General features: G+C 43.6%; 1 protein-coding gene across 4 annotated transcripts in view; it reads left to right on the top strand.

Moving 5' to 3' along the window:
• tbc1d2 (TBC1 domain family, member 2) overlaps positions 1–20465 on the top strand; it is an 89272-nt gene that overhangs the window by 36770 nt on the left and 32037 nt on the right. For all 4 annotated transcript variants that reach the window (XM_048528334.2, XM_048528333.2, XM_048528331.2 and 1 more), the window contains exons 5-8: positions 2475–2614; positions 8781–8968; positions 12439–12822; positions 13792–13902. In XM_048528334.2, the coding sequence (XP_048384291.2) occupies positions 2475–2614; positions 8781–8968; positions 12439–12822; positions 13792–13902 (823 nt within the window). The remainder of the gene's footprint in view (positions 1–2474; positions 2615–8780; positions 8969–12438; positions 12823–13791; positions 13903–20465) is intronic.

Here is a 20465-nt window from a genome sequence, read left to right as displayed (position 1 = left end):
TGTTAGCTGACTTTTAATAAAAAGAACAGAAAACATTCAACAACGATGCCACTCAAAGGTTGCAGGAACAGCAACTCATATTCTGCCTGGGAACCCTGCAGCCTAATGGTATCAATGTGGACTTCACCAGTTTCAAAATCTCCCCTTCCCCTACTGCATCCCTAAACCAGCCTAGTTCGTCCCCTCCCCCCACTGCACCACACAACCAGCCCAGCTCTTCCCCCCCACCCACTGCATCCCAAAACCAGTCCAACCTGTCTCTGCCTTCCTAACCGGTTCTTCCTCTCACCCATCCCTTCCTCCCACACCAAGCCGCACCCCCAACTACCTACTAACCTCATCCCACCTCCTTGACCTGTCCGTCTTCCCTGGACTGACCTATCCCCTCCCTACCTCCCCACCTATACTCTCTCCACCTATCTTCTTTACTCTCCATCTTCGGTCCGCCTCCCCCTCTCTCCCTATTTATTCCAGCTCCCTCTCCCCATCCCCCTCTCTGATGAAGGGTCTAGGCCCGAAACGTCAGCTTTTGTGCTCCTGAGATGCTGCTTGGCCTGCTGTGTTCATCCAGCCTCACATTTTATTATCTTGGAATTCCCCTGCAGATAGGATGTGAAGATATTGTTTGGTATGCTTGCCTTTATTGGTCAGTACATCAAGTGTAGGAGCTAGGAGGTCATGTCGGGGCTGTACAGGACATTGGTTAGGCCAGTTTTGGAATACTGTCTGCATTTCTGGTCTCCCTGCTATAGGAACATTGTTGTGAAACTTGAAAGGGTTCAGAAAAACATGTTGCCAGGGTTGGAGGGTATGAGCAAGAGGGAGCAGCTGAATAGACTGGGCCTATTTTCCCTGGAATGTCAGAGGCTGAGGGGTGACCTTATAGAAGTTTGTAAAATCATGAGGGGCATGCATAGGGCAAACAGATCAGGTCATTTTTCTAGGGTAGAGAATCTGAAACTAGACAGCATAGGTTTAAAGGGAGAGGGAAAAGATTTTCTCATGCAGCGGGTGGTGTGTGTATGGAATGAGCTACCAGAGGAAGTGGTGGACACTGGTACAATTACAACACTTAAAAGGTGGCTGGATGGATATATGAAAAGGAAGGGACCTGGGCCAATTTCTGGCAAAAGGGACTAGATCAATTCAGGATATCTGGTTGGCATGGATGAATTGTATCAAAGGGTCTGTTTCCATGCTCCATGTACAGCTTTAGGACTCAATGACTCTATAACTCTCACCCAATCCTGTTTCCACACCCCAGCCCAAACCAAGCAGCTGTTCATGGTTCAGATGTTTGCACTGGCTCTCCATTACTCAAATGGATTGTGGTATCAACAAGTCCTGGAACTTAGTCAACTATGTGAGGTACAGTCCAGATCAGATAAGCTGACCCTGCATTCAAAGGATGTGCATTATGCTGGCATTTCCTCATTGCCCTTCAGGAGGTGGTGCTAAGCTACCTCCTGGCAACTGAATGGTTTGTTAGACCATTGCAGATGGCATTCAGACAATGACATTGGATTGCGATTCAGGTATCGGTCAGACCTGCTAAGGGTAGCGGATTTCCTTCCCTGCAGGACATGTGTGAACCAGAACGGATTTTCAGATGACAAGTTAGATGATTTCTGAAAATTCAAATTCCCCAACTGCTGTAATGCAATTCAAATTTGTGTCTCTGGTTTACAATTTGTATAATATTATGCCATACTACTGTTTCCTCTTACACGCACAGGTAAATGTTCAAGATGCTGTTCTCTCACTCAGAGTTGGAATGGGAAACTTGTTTTATCTTTATTTTCACCCAATTGACATGATTCAAGACCATTGTGGGTCTATTTCAGTCACTAGTAAATCACCAGTAGTGGATTCAAGAAAAATCTTTTTTTATCCAGAGAGTGGTGAGAACATGGAACTTGCTACCACAGGAAGTAGTAGAGGTGAATTGCACAGATACATTTCAAGGCCAGTGAAAAGAACATGTGAAACAGAAAGGAATAAGAATGTACTGATCTGGTGAGATAAATAGCAAGGGAGATGACCTATGTACAGCATTAAAGAGTTCGGCCAAATGATGTGTTCTTGTGCTGTAATAACTCTGATTATGATTTGCATCTCCAATTTCAAGTGGAAAGTCCCCAAGTAATTTTAGTGCCAATAGAATACCATGCACTGCCTTTGGACTTAAAAATGTTTTGAAGCATTTTACATTTGTACAGAATTATCATAAAGGATAAACACAACAAGCACACAGATTACAAATGGCCCTTTGACTTAACTTACAATTCATTTTCACAATGCTAGTCACTGATAGATTGTAAGATGTGATTCACTTCATACTGGATTTGTAATTCTTCACGTTTGCTAGATGTTGGTTATAGTGCACTGTTCTTCACATATTGAAGGTTTGCTTAATCTAGTCACCACTGTCATTTCATTTTTTTGGTTGTTGTTTGTTCATTTCCCCCAAACAGGAATTTTGGTTCTAAAACTGTATTTCAGTTCTCTGGAAACAAATCATTAAGAGAAAATAGGACATGTTTTGAAGAAACTCATCAGGGACCAAATGAGACTGGGCAAAATCTACCTCAGATCAAGGAAGGAGACATATCAGGTAGGGCTACAATGCATAACACTTGCAGATGAGAATCAAAAATGAATCTGTTCACATTTCCAAGAGCGGCTATATTCCTTACCTCAGTGGATTAAAGTGATTTGCCACTCACTGTGATTTATCTGCCTTTATGTGTGTTATAGCTGGTTCAGCATGGGCTGCAGGTGGCATGTAATATGAGTTTTGAAAAGAACATGCCTGGAAAGTACCAGTTTGACAACATGTTTTACTGCTGCTTTTTGATAAGGCCTGTAAGGACAAGTCCAGCAGTAGGATCAGGATTATCACTGGAAGATTGGACTCTGTGGAATCAAGGTTTTCTGCAAATTGTGATTACTGGTTGTTTACGCATTGAATTGCTTGCCTTTGGCAGGTTAATTCTTCTTTCGTTTTATTGATAATTTATCAAGTGTCATAAAATCTTCAGTGGAAATTTAAGAAGAGATCTTGTGGATCCTTTTGTCCCCCACTAAAATCCAGAAATGATACAGCCCTGGAGATTAGTAATTTATTTGCTCTTGTATAATGAGCATCACTGGCATGGGCAATATTCATTGACTTTGAACAGTGGTAGTGAGCTGTCTATAACTGGCGAATAACTGACCTCCTGATTCCTCAGAACCAGTCCACCACGTACATGGCACACGTTAGGAGTCCAGTACAACGTTCCCACATTTTTCTAACTGATGATGCCTCCAACAATACTGAGGAAGCTAAATATCATCCAGGACAGAGTAGCCTGCTTAACTGGCACCCCATTTCTGGACACCAAATGGAAGCTGTGTACTATATACAAGATGCACTCCAATAACTCACTGACAGCATCTCCTAATCTCATGACATCTACCACCTTGAAGGACAAGGGCAGTAGATGAGTGGATCACCTTCACCTACAGTATCTCCTCCAAGCCATACAGTATTCTGACTCAGAAATATGTCCTTGCTCTTGTATCATTTCTGTCAAAGCCTTGGAAATCCCTTCCTAACAGCACTCCAGGTGCACCTACACAATATGGATTGCACCATTTCAAAATGTTGACCCACTACCATCACCTGAAGGGCAATTACAGGTGGGCAATAGATGTTGGCCCAGCTAGTGACATAACATCCCATGGGAAAAAAAAAATAGTGACTTGCTAGGACATTGCAGAGGGCAATCTAGAGCCACCAAGATTGTGATGAGTCTGGGGTCACACGTTCTCAGACTGGAGAAAGGTAGCAGATTTCTCCTGCTACATATTTTTACATTAATCTGGTGGTTGCACAATGATTAATAATGAGAACTTTTTCTTCTTGATTTAGTAATTCATTGAGTATGAATTCTGCAGTGGGATTCAAACTCATGTCCCAGAGCATTAATCTGCACCTACCAAATTATAAGTCAGACAGAGTGTTCATGTGCTCTTGAAGAGAGAGATCCAATTGGTTTCACTCCTCTGCTCTGAATTTTTTTCTTAAAGTATATATCCAATTCTCTTTAGAAAATTATTCTTGAATCTGCTTCCAACACCCCATGAGGAATGCATTCAAGCTTTTCAAAATAATGTACAAAAAGACTTTCCTCTAGCTTTGCTGCCAATTAACCAGAAACCTATGTCCTCAGATAATGAATGCTACTGCCATTGTCATTAATTTTCCCTTGTTATGAAAGATGGCCATTTCTCCTGTGCCTTGAGTTATCCATTTTGACTCCCTAGTGTGTCTACTGTGTGGCTGCTTGTGTTCTTCATTATGTGAAGGAAGCAACAGAATTGCTTGAGATTGCTCCCTGGGTAGTTGTTCCTTGTGCAATTTTCTCCCAGTCAGTGGTGAACACACCATGTTTCCTGAGGCTGGCCTTCAAGGAGCTCATGGACCTTTTATCTCAACCTACCTCACAGGATGTGTCTAAGTTTACATTGCGAATTTGTGATGGCCTTGAAGATTTTGTTTATGATCGTATAGACTGCATGTCGTCTGCATTGGAGCTGGGCTCTGATGATAAGTTTTCCAGATATTTTTGTTCTTTGCAATAAGTCAGTGTCAGTCAGTTTGTCTTCCCATTTGTTGTCCTTGATGTTCCATACACATCTCCTGGGGCACCTGCTCAGCTGCTCCATCTGTTTGTTCCCTCCCAGGAGGGTAGCCCATTACTGCAGCCTTGCACCGAACTAGTTCTGTTGAAAATTTAATACCTCATTTATTCCAGGTCTTATAAAAAATAAGCTAATATAGAGCTTAGGTAACAAAATGTGAAGCTGGATGAACACAGCAGGCCAAGCAGCATCTCAGGAGCACAAAAGCTGACGTTTCGGGCCTAGACCCTTCATCAGAGAGCTTAATATAGAACTTAATCTGCCAATTTATTCACTTTTGGTACAGACATGCTTAGTGAGTGTGTTTAAGTTATCTACCATCTTCAGGGTTGTGTTAATGATACTTATAGTAGCTGGGCTAAAGCTGAAATTTTGTGGTTGATCAAGTGTTTTTGTCTTCTTTCAGCTAATAGTTAGCCCATATCCATCAACTGCTTATGAAAAAACAGTTTGTGATCCATTTGGAGACCATGCACACAGAGTGACAGTCATTGATTAATGCTGCATGAAGCACATTCCTGAAGTGCTAAAGCTCGCAATCTTCGATAACTTCAATGTCTGGATGGGAAAGATTCCTTGTTTAAGGTTTTAGCAGAGACTTGTAATGCCTGTTGTGGGTGAGATTGCTGACTCGCTCACCGAGCTGGCTCTATTTCATTCAGACGTTTTGTCACCGTGCGAGGTGAGATCATCAGTGAGGCCTCCGATAAAGAGATGTTGTTCTACTCCACTTGGAATTTATACTGTCCGGTCCATTACGGTGAGTAGTATCATTTCAGGTTTGTTCTGTATGGGTTTGTATAGGGGGTCCACTCCTATATGTTTGTTGATTAGATTACAGGCGGAGAACCGAGCCTGTAGGAATTCCCGTGCATGTCTATGTTTGATTTGGGCTACTATGGTTATGTTGTCCCAATTAAACTGATGGCCTTCATTGTCCGAGCGGTCTGATATTGAGGAAAGTTTGTTGTGTTGTTTTGCTGCTAGCTGAGCAAACGACATGATGAACTCTCCTTCATATTGGTACATTCAGACGTTGAAGGCCATCAGTTTAATTGGGACAACATAACCATAGTAGCCCAAATCAAACATAGACACGCACGGGAATTCCTATAGGCTCAGTTCTCCGCCTGTAATCTAATCAACAAACATATAGGAGTGGACCCATATACAAACCCATACAGAACAAACCTGAAATGACACTACTCACCGTAATAGACCGGACAGTATAAATTCCAAGTGGAGTAGAACAACATCTCTTTATCGGAGGCCTCACTGATGATCTCACTTCGCACGGTGACAAAACGTCTGAATGAAAACAAGCCAGCTCGGTGAGCGAGTCAGCAACCTCAAGATTCCTTGTTATCGGTGAGAATAGGTGTGTCGCCTTTTGAGGGAAGACCACATTCACACCCCCCTGGACTGGTTGCACTGCCTCTGCTTCATGCAGATGGATTTCAATTTTCCAGCCATGTTGCAATTTAGAGTTTCCTTAATTTGATGATTGGTTTCGTTGAACCAGTCCAGGTAGTCTCTGTCACATTCTCAAGACATCATTACCAACTTCCAAGACTTCTGATTTGAAGGTTGACTGTCCATCAACAATATCAAGTTTTAGGTTTTCTTTCGAGGAGATCTGGTCTTTGGGTTTGAGCCTGAAGTGCTGAAATGTCTAGCTTCAGAATGTGTTGCTCATCTTTTCAGCGAGGTAGGAAATCTCATGTTATGGAACATAGAACATAGAACATTACAGCACAGTACAGGCCCTTCGGCCCTCGATGTTGTGCCGACCTGTCATACCGATCTGAAGCCCATCTAACCTACAATATTCCATGTACGTCCATATGCTTATCCAATGACGACTTAAATATACCTAAAGTTGGCGAATCTACTACCGTTGCAGGCAAAGCGTTCCATTCCCTTACTACTCTCTGAGTAAAGAAACTACCTCTGACATCTGTCCTATATCTTTCACCCCTCAATTTAAAGCTATGCCCCCTCGTGCTCGCCGTCACCATCCTAGGAAAAGTTGGAGCATAGTTGTGGTATAGAGATCTTTCTTCTCCTTCGTAACCCTGATGATTATCATATGTTTTATGTTACTCTGTTAACACAGCGAGTGGAAGTGTTCACCACTGTTGTGGTGCAATGTGACAGTTCCTCTGGTCTTTCCTCATGGATGATTTGTCAAATAGCAACCTTAGCAAATCCCCTCCATGGTGGAAAAGAGGAGCAGAGGATTAGCAATGAGAAAATAAGGGATTAAGATTTATTGTAAAACACCAGCTTGACATGTTCAGGCAGGTTTCCAGCCAAGAAATCCTGCAGCATTCTGTATTTGAAAGCTAAGGCTTGAATTCCACGTGGTTTAGTAAGTGGTGGTTTTCCTTTGCAAGCAGAACATCAGAAAAAAACTATGTTCATTTTCAATAGTTGCTCGTAATTCTCTTTGTTATCCAGAGTGTAAAAGAAAATCTTGAGTATTTCTGTTGACTCAATGTTGGTTTTGTGGCTCCTATGATTCCATGCTGGAGAATCTGTTTTGTAATTAATAAATGATTTGTTGTCACAGTTCACACGTGATTAATGTTAAGCAGGACTTCATCTTTCTCTTTGTAGTCGTTTCTTGGTTGTTTCTTAGACTGGAAGAGAAAGAAAAGAACCACCGTTTATATAGCTCTATTCATGACCCCTAGATAATCCAAAGTCCTTTACTTGAAGCATGAGTGTATAAGAAACATGGTCACCAATATGCAGGCAAGCTCCCACAAGCAGCTAAGTTATAAATCTGTTGCAGTTGTTGGTTGACTATTGGCTCAGATATCTGGTGAGAGAACCCCTGTTCTTTTGTCTGTCTAAGAGGGCAGATAGTCATTTAAAATCTCACCTAAAATGCAGTGCCTCCAACCCTGTAGCACACCCTCAATACAGTCAGCCAGAGGGAAGAATCTTGTTCCGTTGGCCTTGCATGGGCCAATCCGAAGGACTGTAGACTCTTCATGTCTTCGTGTAGCTGCCGATACAACGAGGAGAGTTGCCGTGCCTGGAACTTTTGTCTGCGAAAAATTTAGAAGTGGGTTTAACAGTTTTCGACAGGGAATTGGATACATGAATGAAACAGAATAGTTTTCAGGGCTGCAGGCATAGGAGCTTTTTCAAAGAGCCAGCATAACCACAGGGAGCTGAATAGCATTCCTCTGTGTTGTTAGATCCCATAAATATAGAGATACTTGATAAAAGATGTGAAAATTTCCTGATTTTCCTTAAATAAAGGTCAATGCACTGATAACAAAGTGTGAAGCTGGATGAACACAGCAGGCCAAGCAGCATCCCAGGAGCACAAAAGCTGACGTTTCAGGCCTAGACCCTTCATCAGACAGGGGGATGGGGAGAGGGTTCTGGAATAAATAGGGAGAGAGGGGGAGGCGGACCGAAGATAGAGAGAAGATAGATGGAGAGGAGAGTATAGGTGGATCACAAAACCAGCCCAGCTCGTCCCCTCCCCCCACTGCATCCCAAAACCAGCCCAGCCTGTCTCTGCTTCCCTAACCTGTTCTTCCTCTCACTGATCCCTTCCTCCCACCTCAAGCCGCACCTCCATTTCCTACCTACTACCTCATCCCGCCTCCTTGACCTGTCCGTCTTCCCTGGACTGACCTATCCCCTCCCTACCTATACTCTCCTCTCCACCTATCTTCTTTTCTCTCCATCTTCGGTCCGCCTCCCCCTCTCTCCCTATTTATTCCAGAACCCTCTCCCCACCCCCCTCTCTGATGAAGGGTCTAGGCCCGAAACGTCAGCTTTTGTGCTCCTGAGATGCTGCTTGGCCTGCTGTGTTCATCCAGCTTCACACTTTGTTATCTTGGATTCTCCAGCATCTGCAGTTCCCATTATCATCAATCCACTGACGGTGGTTTTAAATTTAGTCACCAATGAGGATGAAGGTTAGAATTCCCGAATTATGTGAAACAGACACTGGAACTGTGATCTCACGGAGTTACTCTACCGACGTGGGTCCAAATGAATATAATAAAAGGCTATTGCTGTGTGTCTAGCATTGCATAATAGGCCCGTGTTTGTCTTTTTTTTAGTTAAGGACTCACACCAGGAAGAGCAGAAGACCCCATTTCAGAAGAGTACTAGGGGCAGTTTGAAATTGCTGACCAATCGGTTCAACAGCACACCGTTGCCTGCAGAGGAGCTCAGGAATAGCCCAGACAAAACCACAAGGTTACAAAATGACATCTTGAGACTCACCAACGAGCTTAATGCACAGAGGGTAAGGTGACCTACTTGTGTTAGCTCTGGCAATAGGAGCATTTTCTACAAAGTTATTGAAAACACAGCATAAGTTGTCTCTCTTGTATTTCTGAAGTGCAATAGAAGGATTGAATGGTATATCTTAGAAGTAGGCTTCTTTGAAGAGCCATCCAATTTGACCCACATCTCCGTCTTTTCCCCATGGCCCTGCAATTTTATTTTACCTCTTCACTTGTTTATCCAATTCACTTTGGATAGGTTCCCAGCTCTCTTAAAAACATTGAAAGAAAAGAAAACTTGCATTTATACAGAGCCTGACTGCATTTTCTTCATAATTTGTTTTTAAGTGTAGCCACTTTAGGGTGCCAGAAATGTGGCAGCTAAATACGCAGTTTGCAACTTCCCTCAAAATGGAATCAGTTAATAATTAGCCCAGCTGCTTTTGTGCTGATGATTGATATTGATTTCAGGGTGTACAGTAGAATAAATGGACACTTCTTCCAAAAATTGGCCTTTAGGAACTTCCACATCCATCTGATAGTGTTGACAGGGATGCTGTGTAAAGTCTCAGCTAAAGGCATTTGACAATGTTCCCTTGATATAGCACAGGGAATGTCAGCCTACGTTTTATGGTCAAGCCTCTAGAATGGGGACTTACCGACCAACTATTTTTATTCAGAAGAGAGTGAGAGTGTTACATACTGAGCAATGACTGATGTCAACCATGTCATTAGAGAACTGGAATTGGTCGTAGGCCAGACTGGTTCAGTGTGGCATTTTTACAACAAATCTTAATCCTGTACTTGCTCAACACCAACCCTCTGCCTCTTCACTAAAACAGTCAAGTTCTTTGTAATTAGTCAAACAATTATTTTTCTGATGGTAACCAACCAATTGCTAACACATTCAGTTTCCCATGGCAGCACTTTTGATGTCCTTGCTTAAGAAATAATTTACTTGCATTTGAAGCAGTTCAGAGAAGGCTTTCCTAGGTTTTGTGAGGAAAGATGAGGAGCTCTCAGCCGTGGGAATTGAGAAGGGTGAGAACTGACCTTATTCGCACAGACAATTCTGTGGGGACTTGACAGGGTTTGCGTTGAGAGCGTATTCCCCTTATGGGGGAGACTGGAATGAGGGGAACAGTTTAAGAATTAAGAGACTCCCACTTCAGACTGAGGTGAGAAAATTTTATTTTCCGCTCAAATAAACATTAGTCTTTGGCATTCTCTTCCTCCGAGAGCAGTTGAGGATGGATCATTGAATATGACCAGGCTGAGACAGACTAATATTTGATGGGTAAAGGAGTGGGGACAGGGGGTTTGGAGGGGTGAGATTTTATGGACTTGGCTGGGTATGTAGGGTGGAGGGATTAGGGGTTGGACGCAATGGAGGAGGGAAGGTGCAGAGTATGAAGTTGAGACTACAACCAGATCAGCTTTGGTCTTATCGAATGGTAGAGCAGGCTCCAAAGACCAAATGGCTTACTCATGCTCTTTTTTCCTGTGTCCTGATGGGATTTCAGCAGATTCTACTTTTGTCCCATAATCACTGTACCCCGTCAGCAGAAAGTTAGCTGTAACCCAAGATGTTGCAGATTGGGATATCCCTTAACCCTTGATCCCTTTACTGATTAAAAATCTATCTCAGCCACTTCAGAGGAGTCTCAGGGTCACTGGACTCGAGATATTAACTCTGTTTCTCTCTCTGCAGATGCTACCTGACCTGCTGAGTTTCTCCAGCAATTTCTGTTTGTGCTTTTCATTTTATTTCTCTTCCATGGGTTATGGATAGTGTTGGTCCAGTGAAGTGGGGTGTTACATTGTTTCAGAATCAGCTACGTTACACTGAGCCTGGAGTTATATCAGTTAAGCTCAGCAGATTTCCTTCTCTAATGGGCATCAGTGAATGTATTTTAATAATAATCAATGACAGGTTCACAGTCTCCGTCACCTTTACTTGCTCCCATCTCGATTTCATTAATTGTGTTTAAACTCTCTTGTAAGGTTTGACCCATTGACCTCAGACCATTAGCTTTCTTCTCGGGTTTATAGATCTAGTGACACGGTCACTTTGCTACCATTTCCATTATTTCCCTTCAACTTTCCCTTGCGTTCTATACAGTTGCTCAAGTGCCCCTTTCTTAGAATGACCAGCTAAGGGTGGGTAATTTCCTCACCCTAATAGTAAATTTGTTCTTTTAAGAAAACATTCTTTTGTAGTGATGTACAATGCCTTTTGTAGTTCATGCCTGTATTTTTACCAGGGTAAACAGTTTCTGGGGTGCTGACGGTGATGTTAAAATCATCAAAATATTCACAGAATATGGAAGGCCATTTGGTCTGTGGCCAGGCTGTTTGGAAACCTGTTCTATTTATTTCACACCTCAGCCTTCTTCCCCATAATCCTGTAAATTAATTGTCTGAGTCCGATCACCTTTCAGCATGTCATTTTGGAATTTGATTCCACCATCCTTTAGGATAGCTTCAAATCTTTAAAAAGAGACAATCTGTGTAAAAACATTTTTCCTCCTTTTCCCCCTCAACTTTATTTGTATCAATTATTTTAAATCGGTGATCAGTGGGTATCAATTCACCTGTCAGTAGAAACAGTTTCTTCCCCGCTCTGTCTGAGAGTCCAGAACCAGAAGTCACAGTCTAAGGATTAGGGGTACGCCATTTTAGGACTGAGATGATGAGAAATTTCCTCACCAAGAGAGTGGTGGAAATGTGAAATTCTCTGCCACAGGAAACTGTTGAGGCCAAAACATTGAGTGTTTTCAAGAAGGAGTTAAACATAGTTATTGAGGCTCAATGGATCAAAGAGTATGGGAAGAAAGTAGGAAATGGGGACTGAGTTGGATGACCAAACTTGATCATGTTGAATGAAGGAGCAGACTTGAAGCGCTGAAAACCCTACTCCTGCTCATATTTTCTATCATGATTTTCAATGTCTCTATTCTGTCTCTTCTTAACTATCGTTGCTCTGTGGAGGACAATACCAGCCTCTCCACATAACTGACATCCTTTATTCCCAAAGCCATCTTGGTAAACACTCCCTGTGCTCTCATAGAATCTCTACAGTGCAGAAAGGGGCCATTTGGCCTCTCGAATCTGCACCGACTCGCCGAAGAGTATCCCACCCAGACCTCAGCCCCTGCCCTATCACTGTAACCCATTTACCATGGCTAACCCGCACAATTTAGCATGGCCAATCCACCTAACCTGCACATCTCTGGATTGTGAGAGGAAACCAGAATGAACCCACGCAGACATGCAAGGAATGTGCAAACTCCGCGCAGTCATCCAGTTGGGTTGGGATCGAACCTCGGTCCCTGGTGCTGTGAGGCAGCAGTGCTAACCACTGAGCCACCGTGCCACCCCAGGGCTTCTTTCATTTCGGGTCCCCTTTTTGTGATGGAATGGCAGAGTTGCCTTGCCATCCTTTCTAATGAGAAAATGAATTGAATGCTGACCTTTTTGTCGTCCTCAGGAATTGGTCAAGCTCTTGCACCGAGCTCTGGAGGCTGCGCAGCAGGAGAAGAGGGCCTGCAACTCCTACCTCACAGCAGACGACTCCACCCGCTTGGAGCTGGTGCGGCACAAGGTGAGGCAGGTCAGGGACTTGGACAGCCGGGTCAGTGCATTGGAGAAGGAGAAGCAGGAGCTGGAGCAGAGCCTGAGGCTGCAGAAGGACCTTGTGGAGGAGTTGAAGCAGCATGCCCAGCTCCTGATGGAGAAGAACAACGCCAAACAAGAGGTCATCCTGAAACTCTCCGAGCAGATGGCCAGCGAATACACCTCCCTGTCAGAAATGTGCGACCAAGTAACTGCCGAGACCATGAGGAAACTGGAGGAGAGATTTGCACATTTAAAGGTAATTAGATGGGGCTGATGGCAACTCAGATCTATCATGATGTAGAAATGAGAGGATGCCATCTAAGCCTTTGAACCTGCTCCACCCCTATTCCGTGAGGCAGATTCCACGAGCCCCATATCCCTAAACATTTTCAGTTGATTAAATCTTTCACTATTGTACTTAAAGTTGACAATAGATTTTGACTCGCGTCTGGAAGAGGGTTCCGAACATAAGCTATTCTTTGTATATGAGTTTCTCATCTCAACCTTTGGAAAAGTCCAGATCTGATTTTTCAGGCATTTTATGTCATTCTCAGATCCTTTACAGGAGCAATTACTCCAATAATTGATAGCTAGGCACAGAAGGGACAGTTGGGGCAGACGACCCAAAGAGGTGAGTTTTTGAGGAGCCTCTTGAAAGAGGAGGGTACATTTACAGATGGGATTCCGGAGCTTTGGACCTCCAGGAGGCTGAGGCGTGGCCCGTGATGGCGGACCAACCACGGCTAAAATGTGACTCGGGTGATTTGATGCCTTAGGCATGATTGGTAGAGCCTATGTTCATGTTGTCTTTAGTTCTACCCTCCAGTCCCCCCAAACACTGTCTACTTCCAACTCTGCCTGACTGGGCAAGCCGAATTTCCAATATTCTCGAGCCCATCTGTGACCTGGCCCTTTCCTCTCTATCTCTGTCTCCAACAAGGTTTGTTGAGAGTGAGTTAATTTCAGTGAAAAGTCTGTCAGTTTCAGGAGAAAACAGCAGGGTTTCATGCTGTCAAAGCTGGGCTAAGACTGGGAGTGACTGTATCAAAGCCGGGTCTGACGACTTATAAAGGCATTTTGTTACTTTTCTAAAACAGTAAATTTTAGAGTTCGACCTTGCAACCACATTGCCTCAACATCCAGTTTAAAGCGAATGAATTCTAAATGGTTGTTCATTTGTGAAGTCTTTTGTTTCCAATATAGTGGGTTTTTTTCTTTTTGACAGGATGATCAAGAAGCTTACAAGACGCAGAACAAGTTCTTGAACTCTGAGATCTACCAGGTCACTAAGCTTTGGCAGGCCACAGCGGATCGGGAGAACGCTCTGGCTATGCAGGTAAGTGATCCGGTTCACAAAACACATTACACCTGCAACTCCCTCTCAAACAACACTCAGAGTTCCTGCAGCTCTCTGATTGTGGCAACTCAAGGGGGCAGTTCAGCATCACCTTCTGATGTGGTAATGAGGGACAGGTATAACAGACTTGATGGGCTGAAGGCTCTCTTCTGCCCTGTGTGATCCTATGATTCTAGCATTCAGACTTGACTCCACATTTGAACTGATATTGTTCTACCCTAACAAACAGGATCAGAATTAATTACTTGTCATCTCTGATCTATTTGAGCATCCTGTACGGTTATCACTCGTTAGGTTGAAGCCCAAACTCCTCTTTCTGTCCTGCCCCCATAACCCCTTAATGACTCTTGTTTTTGCAGACGCCTCATAATTCTCTCTGATAGATTTAATATTGAATATATTTAATAATGCAGGCCCCAACGATCTCTATGGGAGAGAATTCCAAAGCCCAACATGCCTCTTCGAGAAGAAATTCCTCCTCTTGACCATCCAAAATGGAAGACCCTTCTTTATGAACTGTGCCCCTGGATGTTGTGTGGCTTGGAGGGGAACTTGTGGATGGCAATGTTCCCGTGCATCTGCTGCCTTTGTTCTTCTAAGTGGTAGAGATGTGGAGGAAAGTGATGTTGAAGCAGTGTTATTGAGTTACTGCAGTCCATCTTGTAGACTCTACACACTGTTGCTACAGTATCAGTGGTCAGGGAGTAAATAATGATGGTGGTGGATGTGGTGCCAATCATAGGGCTGCCTTGTCCTGCCTGGTGTCAAGCTTCTTGAGTGTTGTTGGGGCTGTACCCATCCAGGCAACTCTGGAGTGTTCCATCACACTCTTGATGGACAGGCTTTAGAAAGTCTGGAGGTGAGTTACATGCTGCACAATTCCTAGCCTCTGACCTACACTTGAGGTGAGTCTAGTTTAGTTTCTGGGTAATGGCCGCCCCTAGGATGTTGACAGTGGGGGATTTGGTGATAACAGTTCCATTTAATGTCTTGGGGCAGTGGTTAGAATGTCTCACTTTGGAGCTGGTCGTTGCCTGGCATTTAGAGTGGCACAAATGTTACTTGCCACATGCAAACCCAAGCCTCAATATTATCACGACCTTGTTGCATTTGAACATGGACTTCTTCAGTATCTGAGGAGTCACGAATGGTGCTAAACATTCTGCAATCATCAGTGAACATTCCCACTCCTGACCTTATGATGGAGGGAATGTCATTGTTGAAGCAGCTGAAGATGGTTGGGCCTAGGACACTACTCTAAGGAACTCCTGAAGAGATGCCCTGGACTTGAGATGACTGATCTCTAACAAAGCATAACCATCTTCCTATGTGCCAGGTATCACTCCAACCAGCAGAGAATATACCCCAGTAACTACTGATTCCGGTTTATCTAGGGCTCCTTGATGCCACACTTGGTTGAATGCCCCTTTGATGTCAAGGGTTGTCACTATGACCATAAACCCTTCCCCCGCCATCCCCCTGGGGAAAAAAATGCTCAGCTCTTTTGCCCATGTTTCATCAAGGATTTCAGGAATTCCCAGTGGCCCTGATTGAATTTAAACTGGGCATCAGTGAAAAGGTTACTCTTTAGTAAATGCTGCATGATTGCAACATTGACAACCCCCTGCTGCCGATTCTCCTAAACTCTGACAAGCTTAGGTACAGCCTGCTTAACCTTTCCTGATGAGATAAATACTTTATCCGTAAGAACTCGTAAAACCTTCCCTGAACTGCTTACAAGCCCTTAAGTAAGGAGACCAAAACTGTTCATAGTAACTCTAAGCCCTGCCTCACCAAGCTCTGTACAGCTATAGCAAGATTTCCCCGCCTTTATGTCCATTTCGCTAGCAATAAAAGCCAACATTCCGTATGCCTTCCTAATTAATTTCTGTATCTGTGCACTGAGTTTATAGTTCATGTATAAAGATACACTGAGTCCCCTGTACTGCAACAGGTTGCAGTCTCCCTCCATTTAAATAATATTCTACTTTTACATTCTTGCTGCCAAAATGCACATCCTCACAGTTTCCCACATTACTCTCCATCTATCAATTTTTTGTCCATTGACTTATGCCAGTTTGTAGACTCTTCTATCCTCCTTACAGCTTGCTTTTCTGTCTAATGTTATAATGTCAGGAAATTTGGCTCCATTCCAATTGGTCCCTTCATCCATGTCATGCATATAGACTGTAAATAGTTGAAACCGCGGCATTGATCAGTGGCACTTCACCAGTCACAGCACACTGAGGTGAAAATGACTTTTTTAATTCTGACTCTGTTTTCTGTTAGTTAGCCAATCCTTTCACCTATGCTAATTTATCACTCCAGTACCATGACCTCTTATCCTTTGGCACTTTGTCAAGGGTCTTTTGGAAACCCAAATATGCCACATCTAAAGTTTCATCATTACTCACTCTATTTTTGACCTTCAAGAACTCTAATAAATCTATCAAAGACTGTTTCTCTTTCACAAAACATCGCGTACAGCGGATACAGTAGACCACATTAGCAGATGTGCAGGTGAACATCTGCTTGATGTGAAAGGCCTTCTTAGGGCCTGGGATCGGGGTGAGGGGGGAGTTGTAGGGGCAGGTGTAGAACTTGTTCCGGTTGCAGGGAAATGTGCCGGGGGTGGGGGTGCTGGTGGGGAGTGTGGAGCGGACAAGGGAATCTCGGAGAGAATGGTCCCTCTGGAACGCAGATAAGGGTGGGGAGGGAAAAATGTCTTTGGTAGTGGGGTCGGATTGCAGATGGTGGAAGTGTTGGAGGAATTTTCTTTGAATTTGAACATTGGTTGGGTGGTATGTGAGGACGAGAGAGATTTTGGTTGCTATTGTGGAGAGGGTATGTGACGGATGAGTCGCAGGAAATGCGGGAGACATGGTCGAGGGCGTTCTCGACCACTGTGGAGGGAAGTTGCAACCCTTGAAAAACTACACCTCCCCCTTGTGAGCCGTTTCGATTTCCCCCCCCCCTCCCCGGCTCCTTGGGCGGCGTGTCCGTCCTGGGCCTCCTGCGGTGCCGTGGTGGTGCTGCCCGGGGGATGCGGGAACAGCGGCTCGTGTTTTGCTTGGGGGCCCTGCAGCCCGGTGGTGTCGGTGTGGATTTTGCGGGCTTCTGGATCTCCCCTCCCCTGACCGCATCCCGGGAGCGGCCCGGCTCGTTCCCGGCTCCCTAGCCGTTCCTCCCACCTCGGGCCCCGCCCCCGTCTCCTGCCCGCTGGCCTCGTCCCGCTCCCTGGGCTGGCCTGTTCCCTCCCTGTCTCCCCGTGTGCGTTCACCTTTGCTGGCTCTGGCCCCGCCTCTTTGGCCTGACTGTTTCTGCTCCGCCTGTCTTCTCCTTTGTCCGTCTTCTGTCCGCCTCCCCCTCTATCCCTATTTGTTTCGGGGTCCCCTTTCCCTCCCCCGTTTCTGGGGGGGGTGGTCTTGGCCCGGGGCGTCGGCTTTCCTGCTCCTCTGATGCTGCTTGGCCTGCTGTGTTCATCCAGCTCTGCTCTGAAGAGTGTATGTTCTAACCATGTTATGTAATTTATAACTCTTCCTTATATTTACTTTCAAGCATTTTCTAAGTGGTTTTTAACTTTTGTGACTTGTTACATTATCACAAAAGCTGGGTGTCATTTTGTTTGACACTATGTTGAGCAGTTTATGAAAAAGAATAGCATTTTTAACAAGTTATCTGAATTTACATGTTTCAGTCCGTAACACACCTTGTCAGCCACACGCAACAGACTTTGTTCAGGGTTTTCAAAAGATTTTTCCCATAAAATGCAAAGTAATTTCAGCAAGCTCAAAAACAAGTAAATGAATTTATTCATAGTATTTATGTTCTGCTTTTCATGACCTCCGGTCATTTGAAAGCTGTATACAAGCAATGAAGTACTTTCAGTATAATCACTACAAAAATGTATACAGCATGATCCCGTAAACCACAGCAAGGTAGACTCTTGTTTTATTTAAATTGGAATAATATCGGCTACAATTATGGGGGAACTCCCCTGCACTACTTCAAATAGTTCCATCCAACAACAGCAGCAGTAACTTGCATTTATAAGACAGCCTTAAAATACTCTAAGGCACCTCATAGAGGCAGTAGGAAACAAAATTTGATAATGAACTTCATTGCAACATTTTGCATTTATATGTTTAGTATCCAATACAATAACTGTCCAATATAGTTTGACAGATGCATCATCCTGGCATGCTGTGCTCCACACAATTGTAGCAGGCAACAAACTGATTTGATAGAACAGGATCAGTTCTCCAAGGAAGACGATGAGGATACTGGGGAGGTGAAAGCTGTCTTTGCACATGACAGAGCTCAGTGGGTAGGATCTGAATGAGACCCTGTTCCAGTAGCTGGATGGGGATGCAGCAGACCATTATGGATTGTCAACTAATCATCACGCAGCATTTTCTTTGCAGTGTAGTGATGAATTGCAGCCTGTATTCATTTAACTTTGTTTGCTTTTGCTGTCTATGTTTGGGGTTGTCCAAATGCTTGCCTGTGTGTGATGTGCCCCTACTAGACAATGACAAGTTGGCAATCTTCAGTGGGTACTGGGAACAGATTAGTGATGACATAGAGATGGTGTTTTAGATGGGATGTAGCTAAGGAAAGGTAAATTGTGTGGCCTTAAAGACAAACGGTGACGTGGGTGAGAGAATGGGTTTTATATATGTGAAGGAGTTTCACATTGCTGGCAATGTATCATAAGCACTGAGACTTTTTAGCTGCTGTGCCATTAAATGAGGGGTAGCGGTGGATTGCCAATACTTCTCCAGGTACTCTGCACCATTTTGAAGATAGCACAGGTGCAAGGATGTCAGTCTTCTGTCACATAGCCATTGAGTGGCGAGTTGTCCTGGAAGTAGCTGTGGTAAAATGGGATTAGGGACAGGTAGGAGGGATGCCACAGATGTGGAGCAGTTAGTTAATGAATTGAGTTGGGTCCGATACAATAAGAAAACTTTGTAGGCCTCATAGTGGAAAAACCTTCCGAAAGCAATTGGTATTTAGCCAAAAGAATATCATATTCAGTTCTGTTTACTTAAGCAGTGAACAGCGATTTATTTCATGCACTTTTGAAGATTATATGAAAATCACTGGCATCCAACATTTTGTATAATAAACTCGAAATGGGAAAGTGAATGACAAAACCAACTCTTAGAGTAAGAAATGGAGATTTCTTGTATTAAAGACGAACATTGGATGGAGGTGTTGTTGTGATATATTGACATAAAATAATGCTACATACTGTGATGGGAAAGAAAAATGAAAAACTCAAAGAACCCTGGGTACAATGCAGCAAGTCAATTTCACATAAAATAGCAGTAAGAAGCAGCTTCCTTGAAAGGATTCTTAATCTTTTATCAAATTTGTGACTGTGTTCTAGGTTAGGATGTAGGCTAGGTTATTTTAATTTTGGATTAGGATTATTCCATGGCACAACATCGTGGGCCGAAGGGCCTGTACTGTGCTGTACTTTTCTATGTTCTAAAACCATGTTCACTCTGCCTGACTGTATTTCTCAAAGTCCTGTGACAATCTCTTTAATAATTGAGTGTAGCATTTACTTGACAACACGTCGAGTGGTCAATAGTTTGTGTCTCCCTCTTGAACATTTCTTGACAATTTTCCCAAATGGTTTCATCCAACCCCTTCTTCTTTTCCTGCCTTCCTCATTTTGTCCAGCTTCCCCTTAAATGCACCTGCACTACTCACCTTGACCACTTCTTGCGGTAGTGAGTTCCACATTCTCACTACTCTCTGGGTAAAGAAATTTTCCTGAATAGCTAAGTGGATTTGTTAGCACCTGTCTTATTTTGATTATCTTTAGTTTTAGACTTCTCACATGAGGTATTGAGTAAGATCTTCTTATCTCTGATTTCAATGTTACTTTTCAATGCATTGATACTAAAACTGATAGACGGGGCTATTGGCAGGAAGTTGCAGGATGAGATGGGGAGATGGGGGTGTTTAGGTTCAATTAAAAGAAAATGACAGAGAAAAACTGGCTGAAAGTTTTGTTTTGGAAAGAGTTATCAAACGTGTGACATTTAAGCAGTTAAACTAAGGGATAGGTGAGGAAATTTGTAACTATAACCTCTTTCTCTCAAAAGCAGTTTTACAAATTGAATAGAAAAATCAAAGGACTGTGGATGCTGGGAATTAGAAACAAATCCAGAAATTACTGGAAAAACTCAGTCAGTCTGGCAGCACCTGTCGAGAGGAAACAGAATCAACATTTTGGGCCCAGTGACCCTTCTTCAGAACTGTTATTTTGTTTTAGGAATTGATTTCTCTCCAGGAAATTGTGCTGCCAATTTATCAATTAAAATCTGGACTCCTTCAGAAGCCATCAGCCCTAAGTTTTCTGGTCATGAATAAGTGCTGCAAATTGCAACTCATTGTAATGGCAAAGTTTGAGACAGAGCTAGCACAGTGTGGAGCTGGAGGAACACAGCAAGGCCAGGCAGCATCAGAGGGGCAGGAAAGCTGATGTTTCGAGTCAGGATCCTTCTTCAGACCAACATCACCTT

This window comes from Stegostoma tigrinum, chromosome 3 (assembly GCF_030684315.1).
Source record: "Stegostoma tigrinum isolate sSteTig4 chromosome 3, sSteTig4.hap1, whole genome shotgun sequence".
Lineage (NCBI taxonomy): Eukaryota > Metazoa > Chordata > Chondrichthyes > Orectolobiformes > Stegostomatidae > Stegostoma > Stegostoma tigrinum.
Note: the sequence above shows the minus strand (reverse complement) of the source record. Positions and strands in the feature narration are given on the sequence as shown.